We start from the raw sequence: 17,423 nt of genomic DNA on the forward strand, positions 1-17,423 counted from the left end.
ACTTTTGAGATGGAAGATGCTTCTACAGGGACTCTGGGAGATAATGAAGTGCAGTGAAGGAGCACCAAGCTAATCCAGAGCATGGCCAGAGTGTGACGAGGTTTTGTTGTGGGATGACATGTACTCTTCATGGTTGTCCAATGCCATATGTGCATGAAAGCACAAGTTTTTTGTTGAGAATGCCTTGCTTCCAGTGTGTCAGGAGTGGCTTCATGGTTGTGTGATAGTCTGTGGGGAACTGAGCATTACATGCTGGTTAGCAGGATATGTGCAAAGGTGGAGTGCCTAAAGTTGAGTATAGGCACTAATTGCCTTGGTATAATTTGAAGGAAAGAGTGGGAGAGTGGTGAAAAAGTAAAAGCTGACGAGGCTATAATCAAAAAAGGTGTCCATGCAGGTGGCTACGTGAGGACGAGGCGCGGAGGTTCTGGATGGCGAGGTGGCGACTGCAAGTAGCATGTTACGAGGAGAGGATGAGCTGGTGATACGAGGGGAGGATGACAACTATGAAGGTGGCACGAGGATCCTACAAGGGGGGTCGGATCGGGGCAAAGAAGCCTCACAAAAAGGGGAGCTCAGGGAGCCAGACGGGGGAAAAGAGGCGAGAGCTATCTGTGCAAAAGGAGGCAAACGCAGAAGTTTGCTTCTGTTGATGGAGTGGCTGAGCCATTAATGGGTTCGTAGAAAGAGACGAGAGGACAGCAGCCAACAGTGGCCAGGACGAGAGCTCGAGGAAGAAGCAGAAGTCGAGGAGTTGGAGAGTTGAGATCCCAAAGAGCGCACGGTTGCTGGAGAGTCCAGAGAAGGAGCTGGTCATCATGCAGGAGAGTCGTAAGAAAGGATAAAGAAGACCAGAGTACTGAAGAGAAAGAAGGAGTCGAGGAGCGGGCATGGACTGGAAGTGACAGGTGTGGAAGTTCTGAGAGCAGTCGATGAAGACTGTGAGGATCGCGATCGCATGGTTCTGGAGGGAAGCGAGGAATATACGTGAACAAGGAGAGACCAAGGCGTTGTGTGTGCTTCGTGAGCAGGGGAGAAGCCACGAGATAGTATGAGCGCGTGAAGGCTCGCAGTAGACGCACGACAAGCAGCTGCAGTCCCTCATACCTGCATGTGGTCTATCGTTTGATAGTGGGAGGTCCATGCAAAATTGACGAACAGGTTTGGCCTGTTTTATGTACAAGAGAAGCCGGAGGAAGGTCGTTGAAACAAGCCTAGAAAGGCAAACAGTTCGACATTACCTTGAATGCGCATAGCTATAAGTTGCAGGTGGATCTCATGAAGACTTCCGGGAGACTGAGCATAAGTTATGCATTTGCGATCTAGGAGATCATGGAAACGAGACTGTGGAAGCGCCTCACGAGGAACTGGCTGTAAGAGAATGTGTGTTGCTGGAAGAGGAGGAGCTGCGTAAAGCCAGCTACCATTACCTGGTGTTCGTGGACGACAGAGGCAGAAGTTATGTGAGTACAGGAAAGGAGGTTCTAGTACCTGGTTGCGGTTGGAGGTATATGGTGACGTGGATATCGTGAAAGACACTCAGGCTGGGGTTTGTTGGGAGGAAGTGAAGCATTGCTAGTGCATGGGTTAGAAGAGCCATGGAAGAGATCAGTGAGTTTAGCATGCTAGGGGAGCTTCATGTGAAGAGGGGGTCTCTTCTTTAGAGAGTAGGAGAATAGCTATGAGGAAGCTATTATAGCTTGAAGGTAGAGATGAGCAAGAGATGGCAGGTTAGCATCATTTCGAGTGCTTGTGATGATCTATGGGAAAGATATAATTAGATTTCTGATCGTGGTCACTTTGTGGGTGGAAGTCCACGAGCTGTGGGATTGAATACTTCATGAATGTGAATGCTTGTGAGTTATTGAGGGGAGTCCAGTCAGTTGGTAAGAGCTTGTGTTGGGCTGTGTGGTCCATTGGGTTTCTTCTTGAGGTTGTCTGGCTTTTGGAGGAAATGTGGCCAGAGTGTGAGTTGTATCAGAAGGTATGTAAAGAGATGAGGATGTTGACTAAATGCCTTTTACCTTGTGATTGTGTTGTTCGGGTGTTTTAAACGTGGATGAGGGTGGCTGTGAAGGCGGGTTAGGCTCTACTCTTTTTGTCCATCCAGCGTTTCTGCAAGGCATGGCCTATATGCATTTTTATGTCCTCGCTAGCGAGAGGTATTCAATGGATGTATAGTCCCCCACCTTGGTTGTTAGCCCATGTTCGAAGATTCCCTAGGCAATGAGCTAGATTCTCTGAAAACGGGCTGGTTTCCTTCTAACAATCAAGTTCTCTCTTGCTTTTATTTTCCCATAGTCAGCACCTTTTGGTTTTGCTGATTTGTATGGTTGCTTTTTCCAAGTGTTAATAGAAGTTCCTTTTCTCTGGTTTTATTTCAAAAAATATATCCGACACTCTAGAGGACATGCTATCATTACACTTAACTCACGAGATTTATGGATAAAGCTTCTCCGACAATCTTACAAGTTGAAAGAAACCAAGGTATAGATAGCCGAGAAACTCGCACAAGCTCAATTGAAGAATAAGGCTACATAATTAGCCAAGGTCAAGGTTGCTAGGAAGGATGGAAAATAGGCAGTATACCATGAAGGCATAGCACTCATCAAAGAGTTTACATCCAAATCAAAAGACTCTCAATATTAAACTGATGTATGGCTGATTATGCTTTTCAAACTATTATGTAGGTACTCAAAATAACTAGAGTTACTCTTTGCACTCCCTGGGAGCTACCGTGTGCCCTATCTAAGCAGATGTACTAAGATTGTTTTTAACTGTCTCATGGACCTGTTGGTATCCCATGGACATTAATAGACTCTCTCTCTCTCTCTCTCTCTCTCTCTCTCTCATAGTCGTGTAAACAGTCAAGCTCGTGCTACTATGTCAAAAGGCTTTATGAAAATCCACAAAGCAACAACAAACTCGCTGCTTCAATGCTCGGGCTCCTCAACAACTACTATCAGTGTGAAGATGTGGTCCAGTGTAGCATGATCGGTCCAAAAGCCTACTACCCCATAGCTCTGAATCCCTCACACTCAGCAAACCGGCTAACATGGGTACCAAGTGCTGATGCATAAATCTTATATAGGACATGGCCGATCATGCTGGTCTTGTAGTTTTTAAAACTCATGGATTGGGATAATGGTGTTAAGGGTTCAGGTGTACACGAAATCTGTTCATCGAATACATCTGCCAAGCTCGAGGCTAGGGTGCTAATCCCATGTGCAATGTACTCAGTACATAGCTCCTCATGATCTTTGGCTCGGCCATTGTGTAGCTTGAGAGTTGTGTTTCTTATATCACCGGTAGTAAAGAGTGAGCAAAAGGTGGGGCGTGGTAGGTATGGGAGGTCTGGTGTAGGCTAGTGGGGGATGTCATAAAGGGTGTGTGTGCGAGTGTGCCAAATGGTTGGTTCAATGAGAGACGATGTGGACCTCCACTCAAGAAAATTCCACCAGAAACTAAACAAAATGTTTAGTAGTTCTCCCTCGTTTTGACATATGAACCCCTCCCCACCCCCCCTATCTAGGCTCCTTATTACAATGACATACAATAACCAAGGTGTTGAAGTAAATCTTATCAACACCCTTCCAAACTTGAGACCAAACTGAAAGGACTTGGACTATAGCCAGAGCTATGTACAAGACATGAAAATGAAGCTCAAGGCTGTGAGCACTGGGAGGCCACGCGAACGGATTCTACTGTAGGGGCGAGATATTTCAAGTGTGTGGAAGCCTATATATATAGATACTTCTCAAAAGATAACCTAGCTAGGATACTCAAGGCTCCAAGGGCTCTCCAATCCCAAGGGAAGATGCCAGCACAATTTACCACTGCTTCCACACATCAGTAACACTTAGCCAATGCTTAGAAAAAGAGATTCTGATTTAGCATAGCTAAATACTTCTAGTTCACTGATGCAACTATGCAGAAACAATGCACGTTGCTACAAATTTTCCTCGTAGTTATAAGTATAGTTGCATCAACAGTGGGACACTGGGAGCAGCACTGCATGGGAGAAAGGCTGCTGTAAGGCTGTGGGGAAGAGGAACTGCAGGAGTTACACCATCCGGGCTGCATGGAGGAGCCGTACGAGTAGCTGCATCAGCAGGATTGTGTGAAGGGAAAGCTACAGCAAGCAGGAGAAAGAGTTGCTGTAGGAGGGCTGCTGCTGCAGAGAGGAGCAGAAGGGGCTGCCACTGCTGCAGAAGGAGTGGGAGGAGCTGCTGCAAAGGAAGGAGCCGAAAAGGGACTGCTGCTGCTGCTGTAGAAGGAGCAGGAGGAGCTGCTGCTGGACTACATGGGGAAGGAGCTGCAGAGGCAGGCGGAGTTCCCATTGGAGCTGCTACAGAAGGAGAGGCTGCAGGGAAATATAAAACTGTGTAAATGAGGGTGGGGGAGTGTTTTTTTTATAGATGTAGCAGGGGGCAGCTTCAAAAACGTGGGAGTGCGCCCACTTTGGCATGGGGGCTGGCTCCATTGAAAATTGGTGGACTGCATGGGGGCTGGAGTTCTTGTAGGGACAAGTGGTGCCATGATTCATGCATGGCCCTCCACATGTCGAGGCTGCCATGTGTCTCATGGGTTGCCATGTGTACATGCCACATGTCGAGGCTGCCACCCCAATCTGCCATCTCATCATGCCACATCAGCATGCCAGGTCAACATGCCACATCAACATGCCACAGCAGATCATCATGCCACGTGTTTACTTGACCAATACTACTCCAGTTTGACTTCTGTTTTCACCCTTACATTTCTAGCAATTAGCTCTATTCAAAGGGCTAGTCTAGGGTTAGCTTGAGTTTGGTTGGCCTTTTCACATAACCTATTAGGCCTATTAGTTTCTCGTCTTGTCTTGTATTTCTTTCATGTTCACAGGCCCACAGCCAAGGCTACTGCAAACATTTTTTGTTGTTGGTTTGGTCTGCATTCTATTTGATTGACCCCATGTTTGAGGCCTTGGGTGGGGCGTGGTCTTTACATTCTCTTAAAGAGATACGTCTCAACTTGTGGGACACTAATGCCCCTTACCCCTTCAATGGAGGTCCCCCCTCAAATGCTCGACCCTAGACAACTAGTATCTAACTAAACTATCTAACTAAACAGTAGGAAACATATGCATTTTTTTAAATAACTTGAAATTTCAGAAAATAAAGATTTTTACCAAGCATAACTCATCCTCTAAAAACAATAGTGCAGTTTCAGTCTCATGATAGTCTCTCATAACATTGAGAACCATTAACTCCATCACACATAGCACGGACTAGCAACTACGACATCCCCATTGATGTCATTAGCGCCCAACAATGGGTGTAGTCGTACTGAGTTTCTATTGGCACCCCGGAGATGAAGGGCAAACTCAGCCGTTACAAAGGTTAGCACCATAACCAAGCTATCTGATTCTTAATCGGTAACTCCTATGGTACAATCACCGACGACTCCTAGCCTAGTTCAGAGGTCCACCTCTAGGCTCTCGACTTAAAGAAACCTCGGATATTCTTAAGGACTTGAAACCACCAATTTTCAATGGGGAAGAGAAAGAACACAACAAGGACGCGACAAATACGTTCTTGCAAAAATGGCAAGACTTGCATCACCTCAGGAATACCCCTCCTAAAAATTAATTCGTGGAAGCGAGTATTTCCCTTGGAAATAAGGCCTATAAATGGTGGATGAGCCTCAGGGAAAATGATAGAATTCCCAAGTATTGGGCTGAATTTGTACAAGCCTTCTTAAAAGAATTTTTACCTGAAAATGAGTTAGAAAGAGCTTGGGAGGCTTTGGACAATTGAACTATGGGTAAGAACACTCTAGTACAGTACATAGCGAACTATAGGGAGGCAATCCTTAAGTTGAAAGGGATCGATGAATTCCCAAAGATAAGGGGTTTCGTGAGAGGTCTAGAAGACACTTATAAGGTCGAGGCGAGAAGAAATTCTCCCAAGACCTTTGAAGAAGCAATTAAATATGCCCAAATATACGACGATACTACGGGGAAATCCAAAGCTCGAACTTCGGAACAAACAGGTTTTATTCCTAAGTTACACAAATTTTCCAATTTGAAAAGGAAGAGGCTTTTCAAAAAGGACGCTTCTCAGGCACCACCTAAGAAACCTCAAACACAAAAATATCCTCTCTTGAAGAAAGAGGATTATGAAAGAACCAAGCAAGAAAATATTTGCTTCAAATGTCTGGGCAAAGACCATGCTGCTTGGAACTACCCTAAAAACAAACAGCGGGAGCTAAAGCCCCAAATAGACCTCCACAAAAACAAGTACATGCAGTGCAGGTGTTGCCACTTAATGGTACTGAAAAGTACACTGAGATAGAGGTCTATCATGAGGATGGCACCCACAACAAGAATGCGAGGTGTATCTTTGTGAACTTACTTTTATTGGTGATTTTATGTCTTCTGCATCAGAAAGAAGTAATCTTGTTTTTTAAAATGTTAACAAGTATAAATCTTCTTTTAATGATTTAATTGTTAAATTTAAAGATGTTTTTCCGGTTGATTTGCCTTATGGTTTACCCTCAGAGAGAGAAGTACCTCTGTTTGTAAACCTCCATATAGGCTTAGTCAAAAGGAGGAACTTATGGTCAAGAGACAATTAACTGAATACCTTAGGAAGGGCCGAATTCCAACCAAGTAGGTCAGCTTAGTCTGCACTAGTTTTACTAGTAAAGAAAAAGGATGATACTATGCATTTATGCATAGATGGCCAAGCACTAAATAAAATAACCATAAAAAATAAGGATCTTGTGCCTCATATTGATAAGCTCCTTGATCAATTGTAAGGAACAAATTTTTTTACTAAAATTGATATAAGGTCAGGATATCACCAAGTACGAATTAGAGAAGAGGATGTCCCTAGGACATCATTTCGCACTAAGTATGGGCATTATCAGTTTAAAGTAATGCCATTTGGGTTAACAAATGCTCCAGCAACTTTCATGACACTTATGAATAGTGTCATAAGGCCATATTTAGGAAAATCTGCTGTAGTATTTTTATATGATATCCTTATTTATAGTAAAACCAGAAAAAAACATTTGGAACATTTGGAAAAAGTGTTCCAGCTGCTTAGAGATAACTCACTTTTTGCTAGTGAATCCAACGTGAATTCTTTGTAAAAGAAGTGAAGTACTTGGGACATATAATATTCCAAGAAGGGATTCGTATGGATCCTGAAAAAGTAAGGGCCATATTGGAATGGCCACATCCTAGAAGAATTACAGATATTCTTGGATTTGTCTGGATTCTATAGGAGATTCATTCAAGATTATGCTAAGATTGCTGTTCCGATGACGGACCAGCTTAAGGGAAAGGGAAGCATCTTCATATGGGATGAACCTCAAAAGAGGATTTTTGAAAAATTAAAAGTAGCTATAGCATCAGCTCATGTCTTAAAGGTAGTAGATCCCAATGAACCATTCGTGGTTGAGACAGATGCCAATGATTTTGCTGTTGGGACAATACTCTTACAAAAGGGTTGACCAGTGGTTTTGAAAGCAAGAAGTTAGAGCGTGCCCAATGGAATTACTTAGCATATGAGAAGGAACTGTATGCTATAGTCTATGCTTTGAAGAAGTGGAGGCACTACTTGTATGGTGCCAAATTCGAGATCATCTTTGATCAAGAAAGTATTAAATGGATTTGCAATCAGCCAAAGCTTAAAGGTAGAAAAGCTAGATGGGCTAAATTAATGCAAGATTTTAATATATAATTGACATATCAGAAAGTTCAATGTGGTAGCAGACTCCCTTAGCCGAATGCCAATTGTTAATGAATTGAGTTTTACTCAATTCCAAAATGATTTCCTTGAGTCCTTAAAAGGAAAATGTGAGTTTGATTCTCACTTTTCTGAAATATGGAAAGCAATTGTGAAGAGGGATCCAACTAATCGAGAGGCTTTCACTGAGGAGTCACATGGAAATGGTGACACATCACATGTCCAAGACATGTATTGAAGTGTCAAAAATGCCAAGTCAATAAAGCTGAACGCCTTAAGGTAGGAGGTCTCCTACACCCATTGGAGATTCCATCTAGCAAATGGGAAAGCATCTCCATGGATTTTATTGTTGGTTTACCTAGGACACAAAGGGGGCACGACTCTGTATGGATAATTGTGGATCGATTGACCAAGCTGGCTCCCTTGATTCCAACCAATGAAGAGGTTAAAACTCCTGAATTACCTAGGCTATTTGTGGAACATATTTATAAATTGTATGGGCTACCGGCCGGCATTGTTAGTGACCGGGATAGCAAATTTAACATCCATTTTTGGTAGGCTGTGTTTATGAGGTTGGAAACTTAATTAAATATGAGCACTTGCTCCACGGCTACGCGATTTTATTGTGCCGCCTCCTCCACTCGGGGCTAACCACTCATGCCTTGCCATGCAAGCCATGTGAGGCCCCCCCCGCCACCCACTCGGGTTCAGATCCATTTTGACCGTGCTCTTAAACCGGTGTACGTGAGCCACCTAGCTTCTGAGGTTCCAATCTTACTTGGAGAGGGCATGAACCTCGCACACACATTAGATACCCTTGTCTTGATGATACAAGATGTTGCCACCAAATCCTTTCCCACAACTCGATCTGCGAGTGTTCCAGATGGAAAGATACCCCAGAACCCCTGGTTTGACAATGAGTGCGGAGAGAGGAGAGCTCACCTCACACAGGATCGAGCATTGGGGACTTTGGACTTTACCAAAGGCACAGCAGATCTCACGCCGAGTGACACGGCATACTAAGCGTGCTTTCCTCATACACAGGATGGATGAGGTGATCGGATGCTTTCGCGGTGGAGATCCTACTACGGGATGGAGACTCTTGTCAGAGGAAAGTCACCCACCCCCATCACAGATCTAGCACTCTGGCATACGTATGCATGCTCTCTATGATGTCCCGAGTCAAGCACCACCTAATATGTCCTCTATGCCCAGACCCACTACATGTCACTTGTTACTGCACAGAATGTATGGGCTGCTCTTCTACGGCTTCATCACCGGAGATCACCAGATTATGAGGGACTACGCACTGAGCACTTTGCACATGGACAAGAGGTCTTGACCCCGATCCTAGCACAACTGTTCAACCATGTTGTATGCCATGGCTTCCTGCCTACTTGGAGCACCACCACCATAGTACCGATACACAAGACACGTGATTCCATGGACACTGGGAACTACCGCACTCTTATGATTGGCCACACTTTGGCTAAAATATATGGGTCGCTACTAGAGACGGAGATTAGCAGCCACACACAGGGTCACAAGCAGCGGTCTCTTGGGCAGGTTGGGCAGGCTGGTTTTCGGAGACACCCTGGACTACATTTTCACCTTGAGGGCTATCATTGAGGAGGCGAAGTCGAGGCATCAGAAAGTTGATACTGTCCCACATTCTCGCCTGATCGGGAGGTTACAGAAGTTGCAGCTCCCAGAGATCATGATCTGGGGGGTCATGAGTCTATATGAGTCTGACAGAGGAAGGGTGCGTGCCCCAAGAGGTCTATCAGACTGGGTTGAGAGCACTATCGGAGTGACTGCCCTCTCTCACCGACTCTCTACGGGCTCTATATCAATGAGATCACTTCCTTTGTAGATTGCCTAGGTGGAGAGGGTTCACTCCTGGCTGAACTCATGGTGTAGATAAGAAAGAGATGCCCATGCCCTGGCAATAATAATAGGGACTACGGCAGACTCTGTTCTTCCGCATATCCAACTGGTCGAGACGTCAGTAGAGGCGTGGGCCACCCTGAAGGATCTGTACGAGACAGATAATACGTCCCGGATCGTGCTTCTTCAGCATCAACTCTACAATCTTGATATGGAAGAAGGCGATACGGTGCATGATCATCTGACGAAGGTCAAGGTGGTGCGGGATCAGTTAGCAGCGATTGGTCAGAAGACAGACTCATGCCATCTGGCCTTGATGGTACTGAGGAGATTGCCTCGGAGTTTCAAGAGCTTTGTTACAGCTGTAACAGCAGGACAGAGGACCAAACCTCTGACATTTGAGGAGTTGTGTCCCTTACTGCTACAGGAGGAAGCTCGGGAGAAGCTCTACAATGGGGACAAAGACGACAAGGCGATGCCGGTGAAGGATTCCGCAGGTAAGGGAAAGGGCAAGCCTAACAGTGGCAAGTCCAATAAAGATGACTCTGATGACGAGGGGACTTCGAAGAGGAAGCACAAGAAGAAGTGTTTCTATTGTGATACGCCCGGACATTTTACAAAGGACTGCAGAAAGAAAAAGGCGGATCTGAAAAACAAACAGGAGTCTGACCCAGATTCAGAGGGAAAGGCCAACGCTAATGTGGTAATCGAAGAATTGTTCCTGGTGACATCACTGAGTGTTACCGAGGTCAGGTATGTTGATCCCGAAATCGCAGTAAGGATGTTTGACATAGAGAGTTGGGTCGACGAGGAGTCAGATGCCTTTGTGAAGGTGAAGGACAGTATGGAGTGCTTGGAACCTTCCAGGTGTGTAGCTGTTGACACTGACACGTGGGTGGATTCCATGGAAAGCCCTGGGGTCTCATGGTCAGATGGATGCTGGACTTCAGAAGGGGACAGTACAGGATTACACAGGATCTTGGCGGGTGCCTCATTGAGGTACAGGGTTTGCTTTCAGAGCGAACATTCAGGCAGTACAACAGTCTGGTATGTATTTGATTTTCTGCATTTGAGCCTTTATAACATGCTGTGGAGAGATTCTGCTCTTCATTTGTCTCAGGTGATAAGAGATTGGAAGGAATTGGCCTTCTTCGAAGGCAGAAGGGGAAGTTTTGGTGCTTCTTCAAATCTCGGACGCAGATTGCTAGAAAGTGGTGGACAAAGAGTACTGAAGCCAGAAGAGTACCTGCTTGAGAACTCAGCGAGAGTTCATGGTCCCGATTATCTGGAAATATTCATTGGTCGCAGACCTTGCCAAAGGAAGGACGGCGGGTTGAAACAGACCCTCAGAGCATGGTGCCTGGAAGACTCCAGGTTGTTCACTCATTATGAGGGGGACGACTGGAAGATCGTGACGGCTGGGTTGCTCAAGTTCAGAGGCGGGAATGTGACTGAAGGAGGTGGTACCAGGAGGTGCTACCAGAGACGGACCTGTGTACCAGGATGGTGTGCGGAAGCGGAACCGGACCTGGTGGAGCAGGAGCCACTGGATGAAAAGCCAGGAAAAGATTTCGACACCGAAAGGTTCCAGAGGACTACGACCAGGGAGTTACTGGAGCATCTTCATCGACGTATTGGCATTGGGCTGAGATGTGTCGGTGAGAGGGGGTGTTGGAAAGGTCACCTCCCCATCTGTAAGCCCCCATATGAGGAGAGCATGGGGGAGGGAGACCTAGGGCAGTACCCAACAGGAAAAGAGAGAAAGGGGCTGCCAGATAGACAGCATCATGGCTGGCATGTGGGCAGCACATCTAGGACTGTTAAGGGCAGGACACAGGGCCAGGAAAGTACGGAGCAGAAGCAAGACAGTCTGGGACAGATTGCGGAGGATCTAGGACATGGAGGCGCACTGTTTGCAGAGGCGCAGACATGGCAGGGAGTGCAGGCTCAGATCTGCCGCAAGGAATGTGACTGGCAGTGGGGAGGTGGCAGGCCTTTTATAGGCTGCATATTTGCCTTGAATGGAGGGCCAAAAACCCTGGAAGTTTGGGCCATAAAAGGCTTGAATTGTGAGCCCTTTAAGGGCAGTTTTTCCCAAGCAGACTCAGTCGGTTTTTTGTACAGACTCAGTCGGTTTTTGTACAGACTGAGTCGGTTGGCTGGCCAGGCCCTTGAGGGCTATATAAGGGGGCCATTCAGGCCTCATTTGGGCATCATCTGGAGCAGCAATTCCATCAGCAGAAAGAGTAGCAGCAGGGCTTTCTTTGGGCCTACAGTCAGGAGGAGAAAGAAGTGCCTTGTGCTGCAGACTTAGCTTGCAGGAAGCTGCCCACCTACACTGGTTTCCAGACAGCGAGGTGGAGAAGATCATTCTAGACGGAAAGTCTACTCACGCTCTAGGTGGAGCACGCGGACTCTAGTCTAGAGATAGCCAGCAGATAGGAGGAGGACTTTTGTGGTAAGATCAGAGGACCACACCATTGGTGGGACTCTGGATTTGTCTCTTTTGTATTGTGTCCATAGTTGTGGACGGAAATATATTATTTGGTGGTTTCTCTATCTGATTGGTTCATTGTCTATTGATGAGTTTGCACACCTATTGTATGCACATAAGTAAAGAAGTCTGTGATTCCACACCCACACCGCACACTGTGTGAGCTCCTGGGCATTACTATAAGTCTTCCGCTACGTGTACCCTCTGTTGGGTATTTTCTAACATACAAGCATTTACAGATATTTCAGCTACAACAAGAGATAAGAGAACTCAATCTCTGACTTGCAGCAATGGAGAATAAAATCCATGAATTGGAAAGTAAGAGAAAGCAAGAAGTCGTCCAAGAGGTAATAAATACATCTCATCCTGCACAACAGCTTGTTTTGCTATTCAGAGAATGATCAACAGTCAGACAAAGTCAATGAATGATATGACAATATAAGTGGAAAACAAAGTTCACAACATTGACCTTCATGAGGAGATCACAGAACATAAAGCAGATCCAACTTATGCCAACTATGGTTTGGTTCTGCGTATTTGGGGGCTGATATAGTGAAGAAAATTATGCAGAACATTAATTCAAGGATGCAAAAGTTAGACATGCCGTCTTGGTAAAGCGAATTGCCTAGATAAGTTTCTCCATCTATGTCAAAGAGGACCTTACTTAAAAGCAGATAAAGCATTGGAAGGCGGGCCTCAAGAAGGTCATGGAGGCACAGCCAAGGGAAAATGGGCTGTGCACAGAGATGGGGTAGTCATCATTCAGGAACGAAGGCCCCCTCTTTTTACCACACTGCTTTGGCCATTGCTTTATGGATTGGTAACAAGAAGTTTAATTCTGCTACCAAGCAGCTTCTATGACAGTTTCAAAGGAAAGACTCTTGTCATACACACAGACACACACCAAAGCCCAAAGAGGAACCTATCCATCGTACTGTGTATGCATGGATACTTTATACATGACAGAGACCCGCACTGATTTGGGGCTACATCAATAAAGATGAGCATATACCTAGATGAATCCAGGAACATTCCCAAACTCATCCTCTAAAAACACAACATAGTGCAGTTTCAATCTCATGATAGTCACTCACAAGGTTGAAAACCATAAACTTCATCATGCATAGCAGGGACTAGCTACTATGACATCCCCACTGACGTCATCAGCACCCAACAGTGGGTGTAGACCATAGTATAAAAATATGCTCTCACACATACAAATCCACACACCCACACATACTTGAGCATCCATTTATACAAAGTCTTCGTACTAAGTTTCTGTCGGCACTCCGGAGGTGAAGGGCAGACTCAGCCATGATGAAGGCTAGCACTAAAGGAGAAGGCTAATCAAAAGGTAGTCCAAAATCTCTTCATTCAAGCTACAACTGCTTGTGAAGTCTAAACATTTTCATTTTAGTCTCTCCCCAACGAGCATCTAAATCTACATCAATAAAGATGAGCATGCCCGTTACATACATATGGCTCCATCTCAAAAGAGCCTCGACCCCATATTTCTGTATCGCATCAAATACACACACACACACACACACACATATATATATATTTCTGGAGACAACTATATGCCAGGATTTCAATAGGCTATTAGCATCCTATGAAAATATCGAAAGTATGTGCTCTGGGCAGCAGGGGGAGATTCTCTCATTGCCAATACAGGCAATCAGAGATTATGACTTCTATGAGGATACCATCCTCATCCCACACGCAATATGCTAACAAATATGTTTAGGCACACATGATAGGCCATGGTCACACAATACTGGCAATACTTGCTGGACGTGCTGAGCTCAAAAGATGATGATGTACAATGATCTGCAGAGATTGCTTGAGTCAAATCCATACACATCACATCACCCGCCCATGACATATGGACGTATCACTCATAGCATTTTTAAATCCTGTAGATTAACTAGATGATAAATATCCCAAACTGAATAAATTTTAGGAAATTCTTCAGAATGGGAAATGCCATTGGGCCTTGGAAAAAGCATCATAGAAAAAAAGCGAGTACAAGAACATGTCATTGCCAGCAGCTAGCTAACGTGAAGAAAGGATCAGATACTCACCACAAGCAACCACCAACGACCACCTTCACCCATGTTGGAAGCAACGACACCAGATACTCCAAAAGTCCAAAGAGTCATCCACATAAGCATTGCTGCCAGAAAAGCATAAGAGATTTTTGCTGCTTCAGGGAGATCCCATACCATCTTCACAGCCTTACGGAGCACCAACATGGAGAATGGAAGCCTATTTCATTGAGAAGGAATCACAGCATGACTGATTTTAGACCACAACCAGCCATTCTTTGTTGGGTATGCAGGGCCAAAGGCCTGCTTTTCAGCTCTACTTTAAATAAACTTGAAACTTGCATCTTTATGGTAAACATGTGAAGCATGAAGAGTATAAAGACAACTGTCCAACAATTTCCAATATATTGATTCCTGTTGCCCAACCGCACCATGATCACAACAGAAATGCTTAAAAGGCTTAAAAGGCTGCTGATTAAGAGTCTAAGTTGCCTGAAACAGGATGCAGAATGATACAAAGCATGACAAGTACGTTGAAAACTGATACAAGCAGATCTCTGTACACAAGATTATGATAGTCACAATTTCTTAAAACGTATTGACCCTAGAATTCTGAAGGCGCTGTGAGGGAAAGTTAAATTCTTATGATATGAAAGTGCAAATCAGAGGTGTGTGCTACAGATCAGCCCAAAATACGGTCAACACAAAGAAAAATAGAAGTAAATCAAGCCTTGCACATATTTTATATGGAAAGGAAATCAGAAAATTCGAAACCAAGAAATAAAAGAGGCAAATATGAACACAAAACAAAAAAGAAGGGAGCCCCTGCTAATCAAACATAATTTGGCAACGTCATCACTATCCTAGCACAGCTCCTTTTGGTTTTGAGAGGCCCGGAATAAGGAGAGGGTCTCAGGAAGACTAGGGCCAATACTACCCACCTAATGAAGAGATTTTGCATATGAAGGCAATCTGAACGAGCTAAGAAAACACCAGTCAAAAACGACAAAATGTGATAAGACATCCATATACACATTGCTGCTAGAGGGGAAAAAAATTCTTTCGCTGCCATAAAAAGGCATATGACCTTGAGAGCCTTGACGACAACTAGAAGGGGAAAACATATGGATAAGTCATTGAGACAAACTCCCCATAAACTTAAACTAGACGACACACAATCTCCACCTATCCTTGGAAAATGGAGTTCACATCATAAACGTAATAAATTATAGTAATGAGAAGGCTTCCAAAAGTGCAACCCATTAGTAGCAGCAATGCTGTCTGATTGAATCACATAAACCAAAAAAAGCTTCAACGTAAGTTTTTAAGCTTCGGTTACCGTCTAGGCTAAGTGCTCATGCTTATGATAATGCTTAATGCTGATTGAAATGCCAAAGGTAAATGCTGATGGAAATACCAAAAGTAAATGCAAATGCGACTGCCAAGACTGCAAATACAAGCAATTTCACGCATTTGTTCAAATAGAACTGCAATGAAATTCATATATGCATGATCATGCTCTGATGGGAAAAGAGACGCACATTCGACGATCATTGTTAAAACTGGCCATAAGTGCACATCCAGGGATCTAAAGAAAACATTTGCAGGTACAAAAGAGCATGAGACGGCAAAGCAAGCAGTTACACCTGCTAATGTAAAAATGGTAGTGGAGGAGGAGCTCCAGTCTTGCTCCCAGCTGCTCCCTGAAACCCTCCCACTTGCATATGGTTCAATACGTCATGAACTTTACGATCCATTTTTACCTGCTGCTAATGTAAAAATGGATCATAAAGTCCATGATGTCTAGAACAACATGCATTGTGAAGCGAAGGCAATATTGACAGAGAACCAGACCATGACTCTGATTTCGCAGCCCCACACATACACACACACACACCCACACCCAAAAAAAAAAAAAAACTTTGATTTAGTGAAAGAAAAAAACAAGTCTCTCAACAAATGTTACTGCAGGTCAGAACTTCGATTTGAACAGAAGGCAAGTCTCAAGAAGAGGCTGAAATTTAAAACAAGATTTGAATTTAGTCTGCAAAGGAAAAGATGAATAAAAGTCTCGTGCCAAGTGCAAAACTATACCTATCCATCACTGATATGACATATAAAAACTGCAGCACCGCACCCACAGCACATGCGATGCCCCAAAATATCTCCCCAATCCAGAAACAAAACACACTAACAAGTGCCAGATAGGTTGTGGTGCTGTGAACTGCAATTTTCATCATCTGATTTCCTTTGTGGCCAAGAATCACCAACCAGGCCCATGCAACAACAGCACCAATAGCCCCAGCTGTGCCATATAATGGCCAAAACTCTTCTGTTGTGTCTTGTGAACTCTCATCGCCACTGTGATTGGTAAACTTGTCCAAGTTGAGCCTATCTGCTTTCCTGAACCTGTTAAGTCCAAGTACTCCCATAACCAATCCAAGAATAACCATATGGAGGAGGAATACTGCCAACCAAAAAACATCCCTCCAATGCCTGACTGGTTCTGGTTCCCTTGCCAACGCTGGTGGAGTGCTTCTTCCAAATCCATTGCCGCTTTCCTGATCTTCCTGCCAAAACAAGAAAACAAAAGGGCCACGTTCAAGACTGAAAAAATAGGAGAGCCAGTTCATAAATGAGTATTGCAATTGTTGAGCCAAGTCTTCTAAAACCAACAAAACACAGATTTCCCAATGCAGGAGAGTCAGTTCATAAATGAGTATTGCAATTGTTGAGCCAAGTCTTCTAAAACCTAATCAAACACTCTGTCAGAAATACACTGATTTGCATCGCAAAAGGGTGGTTTCTCAATTCTTTGTTTCTCAATACTACTGCCTTCCAGACCTGCAAATGACTTGGAATTTCTCTGGCTTTGTCTTTTTGTTTTGACCGAAGTGGGTGCTGCACAATGGTGCACACACCTAATAAAGTTGAAGTCACTAAGGAATCAGCTCAGCCTGTCCTCATGGTTGCAGGCAATCTCTGGCAGGGTTCCACAAATTTGGGGACATTGGAACACCTGGTCCTTCTCCCAAAGGGATCATTTCTGAGGGGAATAGCATGACTGCACTACCATGATGATCAATTTATACTCCATTCCTCCTATTCTTTGACTATGGCACGGAATGCCCACCCTTGGATACAAAGAGGAATTAAACAACCAAGCTATTCGGTAGCTTAGTCCACAGTTACTTCATTCATATTAGGCTGACTTTGGTTTGAAGATAGAGATTGCCCACCCTTAGACACAAGGAGGAA

The 17,423-nt window shown here is 44.4% G+C and overlaps 1 protein-coding gene across 2 annotated transcripts in view; it reads right to left on the reverse strand.

Annotated features, from left to right (window-relative positions):
* The window catches only part of LOC147894753 (Plasma-membrane choline transporter family protein), a 45,852-nt gene that overhangs the window by 10,914 nt on the left and 17,515 nt on the right, over window positions 1-17,423 (reverse strand). For both annotated transcript variants that reach the window (XM_087385177.1, XM_087385178.1), the window contains exons 2-3: window positions 16,260-16,735; window positions 14,202-14,385 (exon numbers count right to left, since the gene is read on the reverse strand). In XM_087385177.1, coding sequence (XP_087241303.1) covers window positions 14,202-14,385; window positions 16,260-16,735 — 660 coding nt within the window. The remainder of the gene's footprint in view (window positions 1-14,201; window positions 14,386-16,259; window positions 16,736-17,423) is intronic.

Source organism: Dipteris shenzhenensis, chromosome 14 (assembly GCF_047967505.1).
Source record: "Dipteris shenzhenensis isolate YYH24624 ecotype China chromosome 14, Dip_SZ_1.0, whole genome shotgun sequence".
Lineage (NCBI taxonomy): Eukaryota > Viridiplantae > Streptophyta > Polypodiopsida > Gleicheniales > Dipteridaceae > Dipteris > Dipteris shenzhenensis.